Source organism: Colobus angolensis, unplaced genomic scaffold (assembly GCF_000951035.1).
Source record: "Colobus angolensis palliatus isolate OR3802 unplaced genomic scaffold, Cang.pa_1.0 Scaffold5, whole genome shotgun sequence".
NCBI lineage: Eukaryota > Metazoa > Chordata > Mammalia > Primates > Cercopithecidae > Colobus > Colobus angolensis.
Window position 1 is genome coordinate 28,920,380 of NW_012118487.1, and position 9,113 is coordinate 28,929,492.

Genomic DNA, 9,113 nt, shown 5'->3' on the forward strand with positions numbered 1-9,113 from the left:
TATTTTTCCAAAAAGTACTAATAACAAGAAATGTGATGGTAAAAAGGAGAATTCTGGTAGGTAGCATTTTAAGCAAGTGACCTAAGTGAACATCATCAGTAATGGAACAACTCAAAATTATGGTCATTCTGTATTATTCCTGTCCAAAGATGCATAGCCTGAATCTAACCAAGAGGAAACATAAGAAACCCAAATTGAGGGACATCTACAAAATAACCGGCCTGGATTCTTCAAAAGCATCAAGGCTATGTGAATGTCACAGGAAGACTGAGAAACGGTTCCAGACTGAAGGAGACATAAAAACTAAATGTAACACGTGATTCTGAACTGGATCCTTTTGCAAAATGGGTGTTATTGGGATGCCTGGCCAAACTTGAATGGTGTCTGAGCATTCGATGGTAGTAATACAAAAATGTTAATTTTACCATTTTCTCTGCTTTTGACAGTTATGTCAAGGTTATGTAGAGTGTCCTTGTTTGTGGGAATTACACACAGATGTACTTGGGATGATAGGTATCCTGTCAGCAACGTACTTTTAACTGGTTCGGGAAAAGAAGATTTTGTACTGTGCTTCCAACTTTTCTATAAGCTTCAGGTTGTTTCAAAAAACAACCAAAAAGAAAAGTATCTGACCCTGAGAGGCCTACTTAGTATAATAATTAAATAGTAAGAATGTTGCACAAAAATGTCTGGTGGTGGTGTTCACTGTGGAGCACGTGTGTGTTTGCTGCTATTTTGTGTGTGCCCCTGACACCTACCCATCATGCAGGCCTGGCACTCATGGCCCATCCAGAGCCAGACCTTCTGCTCCTTGGTTTGTCTCTTTAGACTTTGGGGCCCATCTGGGGCCCAGTTCAATATAGTGTGGGTAAATCCCCATAGTTGATGTGGCCAGGATATTTGTAAAAACCTTTAATATATTTGAACTACATCTAATTTTTAAATTTCTATTGCTTCTGTTGGTCCCAATTTCAGGGACGTAGGAGATACTGAATTTAAATTAAAAGATAATAAAATATTTTAGCACTTAAGTGAAGACTAAAGATGGACAAGGATGTTTCTTTTCTAAACTCTTCTCGATAGTTACTTGTATAACATGTTAAAAGGTGACATTTGTGTGAAATAGTTTTCACACGCATCATTAATCAAGCTAATATAAACTATAAGCACTATCTGTTGCTCACATTCTCACCATCAGCTATTCTGCCTTTGAAGCTTTCTTGAAATTATTTCCAGCTATTAATCTGTACTTGTAAATAACACAACTCAGACAAACTGGACCACAGGGATCCAATCCTACATAGCTGCCTGGCGGGAGGGGAAAGAGGCTGTAGAGCAGGTGGAGTGAAGGCAGGCACCCTTTATGTCACTCAGTTCTGATCTTCCCTGTCCTTCCCTCTTCCTCCATTCTCCAAGATTAGTTGAGTGTCAGTTACGTGTCAGGCAGGGTAATGGGACTGGGGAGCCAGTGACGAATGAGATATACTCTGGGCCTTTTAAGGAGCACTGAATTTGTAGAAAGAGAGACTGCTGAGCTAGGAATTCAAGAATATTCTAATAGTTTCTACAAAAAAAGTCAGGCCAGGCACGACGGTTCGCGTCTGTAATCCCAGCACTTCAGGAGGCCGAGGCGGGTGGATCACCTAAGGTCAGGAGTTTGAGACCAGCCTGGCTAACATGGTGAAACCTTGTCTCTACTAAAACTACAAAAATTAGCCAGGCATGGCAGGCGCCTGTAATCCCAGCGACTTGGGAGGCTGAGGCAGGTAAATTGCTTGGACCTGGGAGGCAGAGGTTGCAGTGAGCTGAGATCGTGCCATTGCACTCCAGAGCCTGGGAGACAGAGAATCTGTCTCAAAAAAAAAAAAAGTCAAATAGTGCTATTAAAGTAGAAAAATTGCTTCATGACAGGAATAAAAAAAGTCTTCATGGAAAAAGTAATGTTTAAAGCCCCAACTTAATTGCAGTTTTCCAGGAAAGAAGGAGGAGAGGGAATCACAAGCAGAGGAAATTGAAGCAAAAGGCTGTAGAAAAAACTATTTCTAATAGTTTCTACAAAAAATAGTTTCTCTTTTTTTGTAGAAACTATTAGAGTCTCAGAGTGCAGCTTCTTTGGAGCTCATCGAGGGGAAGGCGAAGGCAAAAAGAAGGATTGTGTGTGTCTGAAAGTAGAGACAGGCTGAGGAGAGTGGGTCAGAAGGATCCACTGGGGTTGGACCTTTTCTTTCCCCCCTGCTCTGTCACGCGGGCTGGAGTGCAGTGACGTGATCTCGGTTCACTGCAACCACCTCCCAGGTTCAAGCGATTCTCCTGCCTTGGTCTCCCGAGTTGCTGGGATTACAGGCGTGTACCACCACGCCCAGCTAGTTGTTTGTATTATTATTATTTTTTTTTTGAGATAGAGTCTTTCTTTGTCACCCAGACTGGAGTGCAGTGGTGCGATCTTGGCTCACTGCAACATTCGCCTCCTGGGTTCAAGTGATTCTCCTGCCTCGGCCTCCTGAGTAGCTAGGATTATAGGCATGTGCCATTACACTCGGCTAATTTTTTGTATTTTTAGTAGAGACTGGGTTTTGCCATGTTGGCCAGGATGGTCTTGATCTCCTGACCTTGTGATCTGCCTGCCTCAACCTCCCAAAGGGCTGGGATTACAGGCCTGAGCCACCACGCCCATAGGACCATTTTTAAAAAGAAAGCAGACCAGATGGTGACTCATGCCTGTAATCCCAGCACTTTGGGAGGCTGAGGCAGGAGGATGGCCGGAGGTCAGGAGTTCAAGACCAGCCTGGCCGACATGGTAAAACCCTGTCTCTACTGAAAATACAAAAACTTAGCCAGGCATGGTGGCGCGCACCTGTAATCTCAGCCACTTGGGAGGCTGAAGCAGGAGAATTGCTTGAATCTGGGAGGTGGAGATTGCAGTGAGCCAAGATCGTGTCATTGCACTCCAGCCTGGGTGACAGAGGGAGACTCTGTCTCTACATACATACATAAAATAAAAGTAGACAGAAACCAAACAGCAACAACAAACTCCCCTGCATGATATGCTGAGGAGCTCAGACTTTATTCTAGAACGATGGGATGTCAGGTGAGGGTCTGCTGGAGACAGCCATTGTCACTTCCCTCCCACCACATGGATTCTGTGATTCTCAGGACCGGGAAGGAACTGCCTGACCCCTGTATGATGGGAGAATTGCTCATACTCTTGTATTTTTGGTAGAGACTGGGTTTCGCCATGAGATCTTCACTGAGATCTCTGCTCAAACATTACCTTGTCCTCTCCCGTCTAACCTCATGAAAATAGCATGCCCAGGATTTTCTACTCATCTGCCTTTTTCTTCCTAGTACTTCCCAAATATTTCAGTTATCTGTTTGTTTTTTGTCTCCCCTACAGGTATATAAACTCTATAACAACAAGGGCTTTGTCTTATTACTGCTGGTCCTCATGGTGCCTTGTGCTGTGCCAGCCATATAGAAAATGTCTATAGATTCTTGAATGAGTGAAGAGTGATCCAAATCTCCCAGAAATCATGGTCCCACAGACTTGGATTCTAGAAAGAGAACTTTGCAGTCCCCAAAGGGCTCTTGCAGCCCAGGTCGAAGGATGGTGAATAAGAAGTCCCAAAAGGCTCCCTGAACAACAACAGCTTTCCAAATGAGATGGCAAATCCCTACCCTTACAATCCTGTTTCTGTCTGTTCCCCAGAGTCAGCCTTTTATAATGGAAAGGTAGGGCTGGGATAATGTTCTAATTTAGGGTTGTCAGGACTTAGCCAAGGATCTCACCAGGGAAAGAGGAAGAAGCCTAGATCTTTCCTCTAAAATGCAGTCCAAAGCCAGAGCTTGGAGAATAGAAAAGCTGGTGTTTTCCTGAATGTCCATGAGACCTCAAAATGGACAGGCCGTGTCCTTCAGGAGATCACATGGGTCTCGTGAAGTCTCAGCCGTAGCATATCACCTTCAACTTCACAGCGTCTTCCATGCTTGGCTTTGAAAGGACAGTAGTGCAATCATCAACAAGCTTCCCAGATAGGTGTCCATCTTGGGGGTGGTTTTTGGATCTCTAGCAGTCCAGTGATGTAGAGTGGAGACAGCCCAGAAACTTCCCAGGATGGGTCAGGTCTTCAGCTTTCCTAAGCCACATGGCTAGAATCACCTTAAATTACTAGAAAAACAGACAAATCTCAACTATCTGAAAACTGGTGGCCTTGTTTCTAGACCTTTTCCATTTGAGAACCAATTTGTTCCTATTCCAGGCAACCAAAACCTCATGTCCTGGATATGCAAGGAAAACAGAGTCGCGCTTCTTTTGCCTGGCATGCGAGTGATTTCGAGGACACTGATCGGAGAAATTCCAAATGGGCTACTCTCGTTAGGCAGAGTAAGTCATCATTGCCAAGAGCTTCCAAACCATTTAAGCTGCCGAAGCTGCCAAAAAAGGGAAAGGTATGATTTTTTGCTTTTCTAAATCATCATAGAAAAAGTAAGGCTGCTTTAACATATAAATTAGGGAGGGGTTTCTCATAGTAATACTAATAATCAGTTTTATAGCTTCTTTTAACCTATCGAAGCATTTTGTACTTTATACTGGATTGCCACAGTGATGTTTATTCAGTGAGTGGGCATTATTCCCCTGTTAAAGAAAACAAGAGGTTTTGTCCTCAGAATTTATCACTAGGTTTAACCTCGAGAGAATGGCCACCCCTGTGAGTTCCAAGAGCTGAGAAAGCACTGTTTGTGAAATGGAGGTAAATCTGTAACTCCCCTTAAAACCTCACAAACTGCTTAGCAGAGTAAGCTTATACCAGTTCAAACTCTAGGTTTTCCCCTAAACTATTTATGGAATCTTGGGTAAGTTGCATAATTTCCCTGTATGGGTTTTTATAAGTAAAATGGGGATTTTGGTAGCTGTTCTGAATATTTTATAGAGTTAGGAGGAGAATTAAAGAATGTGGAAGTATATATTCAACAACTATTTCCTGAGGTCTGTGTACAAACCATTCGCCAATAATAGCTTTCTGTCTAAACCCACAGCACAATGGACTTTGCAGGCGTCCAGGTTTTCAATAGAGTTTGACAGCAGATTTCCATGATAGAAAAAGGAATAGAATAGCTCAGGCCCATTCGGCGACTCCTGTTCCCTACGCGTAGAATGACTTCCTGCTCTTTTGGAGAATCTTGCCAATTCACTAGAATATTACTCACCCTCTGTTGCCAGAGATCTGATTCATCAGTAAGCCATTATGTCTATTTGAGACATTCTGTGATGGAGGGTGACTTAGCTGTCCTTCTCAGTGGATCCTGACCTTAGGAATACTTCGTATCGAAAAAGGGAACAGTTTGACATCTAACATTTGAACGTAGTCTGAATTTTGAAATGGGTCCAAGTGAAATGATTTATTGCAGTGTGTGTGGAGGAGGGCTTGGATTAGTTACTTTCTGTCACTGAACTAATTTCGTGTCAGATTAGAGCTATTACAGACTAAATTATCCCAAACGCCTCTTTCATTCACCAAATCCAGTTGAAATATTTTTTGCATTAAAACATCTGTTAAAAGACTTCTTATTTTGATTTCAAATTTGTAGAGCAAGTTGTAACAACAGCACAAAGAACTCTTGATATACTCTTTCCCCAGCCCCATCTGTTGTTAATTTTATTTGCTTTAATGTTCTCTTTCTTCCTCTCTCTCTTACACCATTTGAGGGCAAGTTGCAGACATGATGTCCCCCAGCTTTATCTTTTTTTTTAAGATATGGGGGTCTCACTATGTTGCCCAGGCTGGAGTGCAGTGGCTTTTCATGGGCACAACCATAGTCCTCCCACCTCAGCCTCCTGAGTAGCTAGGACTACAGGCACAGACCCTGTGTAATAAATAATCTACAGGCTAGACCCTTTACTCCTAAATATTTCAGGGTGTATTTCCTAAGAACAAGGATTCTGTCTCACATAACCACAGTACAATTTATAAGATTCAGGAAATTTAACATTGATACAGTATTACTATCTAAAGTTCATAGTCAAATTTTATTAAATAGCAGATGGTGGTGGTTCACACCTATAATCCCAGCACTTTGGGAGGCTGAGGTGGAAAAATCACTTGAGTCCAGCAGTTTGAGAGCAGCCTGGGCAACATAATGAGACCCCGTCTCTACAAAAAAATATACAAAATTAGGCAGGGGTGGTGGTGTGTGCCGGTAATCCCAGCTAATCAGGAGGCTGAGGTGGGAGGTTTGCTCGAGCACAGGCCTGCAAGTCTGCAGTGAGCTATGATTGCATCACTGCACTCCAGCCTGCGTGACAGACAGTCTGTCTAAAAAAACAACAGAAAGTATTAACTGATGACCTTTGTTATATTCTGATCCAGGATTCAGTCTAGGACCATGTATTATATTGAGTTATCACGTCTCTTTAGTCCCCTTCAATTTGGAGGAGTTCCTCACTCTGGTTTTTGATAACACAGACATTTTTGAGGAATCCAGGCCAGTTTGTATCTTTCAGTGTGGGCTCGTCTGGTGTTTCCTCACGAGTGGGTTCAGGTTACGTGTTTTTGTCAGGAATCCCAGATAAGTGACATCGCGTCATGCTCAGTGCATCACATCAAGAGGCACCTGAGGTCGGTTTAACCCATTATTCATGAGAGTAGTTGAGTACTTGTTCATACCCCTTTCATTCCAGAAATAAAATACTGAATCATTCAAAATAATTTATCTTTTTATCAATGAGGCTTTCTTCTAACTTTCCAGAGATACTTGAGATACTTGTCCCACAAGTCCATTCTTTGGACTGTCCTGCAGAATTTGTGTGGATGCTTCAATAAATACTCAACCCCCTCTCTTTTACATGAACCCTCTTTAGGGAAAATAAATTGGAACAAGTGTTCTCGTATATTCGAAAGCAAATAATGAATACCACATGTGAAAAGCTTCCAACGCAGTGCCTCACACATAGCCGCCAATGAGTGGCTATCATTCCTATTCTTACTTGAGATGCCAACACATTTTCCATTCTTAGGCGACAAGAATCAGAACCGTGCACTGAACGCCTCTTAAGTAGAAATTTGTCTGTGTTACTGGGCGACTTGGGGGAAATTTTAAAAGCTTTAAACCTATAGACAGTATCACAAGCTTTCCCATCAAAATAGATGGTTGAAAATGGGAATATTTTATATCCATAGTTTGAGTTTGGTTTTCCATGTATAGAGCTTAATTACAATGTTTCTAAAAAGTACAATTTATGAGATTTAACAGTATGTATCATTCTTGTATACATTTACCCAAAAATGCTCTTAAAAACACTTTTGGAAATCCATTGAGCAAGTCTCTAAACCGCTGCTTCTATAATGCCCTAATCTCTCTTTTTAAATCACAAAATGTCTTTTAAGTTCTGTCTTCTATTCCATTCATTATTTTCCCCTTCTGGATTTCTGGTAGTTTTCCTTCCTTCCTATAATAGCTACCTAAGCATTGTCCAATTTATGTGCATATGATAGACATTTTTAATGTAATTCATTTCTATTTCATTTCTTTGCTGGCAAATATTCCCATTGTCCCCCTTCATTTCCAATCCGCGGACTTCAGTCTCAGTGACTGATACATTCTTTTCCTCATCCACTCGAGTTTGAGAGCAGTATTCTCAAATTTTAAAGGTCATACAAATCACTTGGGGATCATGTTAAGATGCAGATTAAGATTCAGTAGGTCTGAAATGGGGTTTGAGATTTTGCATTTCTGTCAAGCTCCCAGGATATCCAGTTAGTTGTTGCTGGTCTGAGGACCTTGAGTAGCAAGGTGCTGGAGGATTTGACAATGAACTGGATTTTGTGCTAGGAACAGGGGGCACTTGATGAGGTAAAGGGAAGAGGGAATGGGGGGATTTGATGAGGCAAAGGGAAGTCTATGCTAGGAAGAACAGACGGAGCAAAGACAATGATAACCCAGCCCCTTTGCGGAAGTGTATGTGGTTCAATGTGGCCGGAATATAGAGCACAGAACTACCTGGTGATGAGGCTGGAGAAGATCAATCAGCTGAGTCGCTGGAGTGCACAGGTCTGGGCTTTTATTTAGTTTTTTGAGACAGAGTCTCACTCTACTGCCCAGGTTGTAGTGGCACAATCTCGGCTCACTGCAGCCTCCGCCTCCTGGGTTCAGGTGATTCTCCTGCCTTAGCCTCCCAAGTAGCTGGGATTACAGGCACTGGCATGAGGCACTATGCCGGGTCTTTCTACCACTTTTAATGAAATGTTACCTCCTTCCTTCTCAGAGGGTTGTTTTCCAATTCTTTGCAACACATATTCAGAGCCTATGTGACATCTCTGTCAACCTTTACGGGATAACTCTCAAGTTGGTACTTTTATATTCTGTTAAAGATATTTGCTTGAAAGTCTACTTCCTGTAACTTGGAATGATGATTTTCTGACCCTACTCAACTCCATTTTGGGTTATCATACCACATCATTGGACTGATCTCCTAAGTCTCTGTATCAGTCAGGGTCCACCAGAGAGACAGAACCAATGATGTGTGTGTTGTGCATGTAGGAGAGGAACAGCCAGGGAGGGGTGTTTGTTTTTAGGAGTTGGCTCCTGTGATTTGGGAAGTTGGCAAATCCAAACGCAGCAGGGTGGGCCAACAGGATGGAGACCCTGGGAGGAACTGATGTTGCAGCTTCAGCCTGAAGGCAGTTTGCAGGCAGAATTCTCTTCCTGAGGGATCTTCAGTCTTTCTCTTGAGACCTTCAATAGGTTGAATGAGGCCCCCCCACATTTTGGAGGATAAACAGCTTTATTCAAGGTCTACTGACTTAAATATTAATCTCACCTAAGAAATATCTGCACAGCATTGGGCCGGGTGCAGTGGCTCACGCCTGTAATCCTAGCACTTTGGGAGGCCGAGTTGGGCAGATCATCTGCGGTCGGGAGTTCAAGACCAGCCTGACCAACATGGGGAAACCCCGTCTCTACTAAAAATACAAAATTAGCTGGGTGTAGTGGTACATGCCTGCAATCCCAGCTACTCAAGAAGGCTGAGGCAGGAGAATCGCCCGAACCCAGGAGGCAGAGGTTGCAGTGAGCCGAGATCATGCCATTGCACTCCAGCCTGGGCAACAAGAGCGAAA

General features: G+C 42.8%; 1 protein-coding gene across 1 annotated transcript in view; it reads left to right on the forward strand.

The window, feature by feature from the left end:
- LOC105524437 (chromosome unknown open reading frame, human C4orf45) overlaps nucleotides 1–9,113 on the forward strand; it is a 140,981-nt gene that overhangs the window by 115,111 nt on the left and 16,757 nt on the right. The window contains exon 4 of the mRNA XM_011959699.1: nucleotides 4,257–4,446. Within this exon, the coding sequence (XP_011815089.1) occupies nucleotides 4,257–4,446 (190 nt within the window). The remainder of the gene's footprint in view (nucleotides 1–4,256; nucleotides 4,447–9,113) is intronic.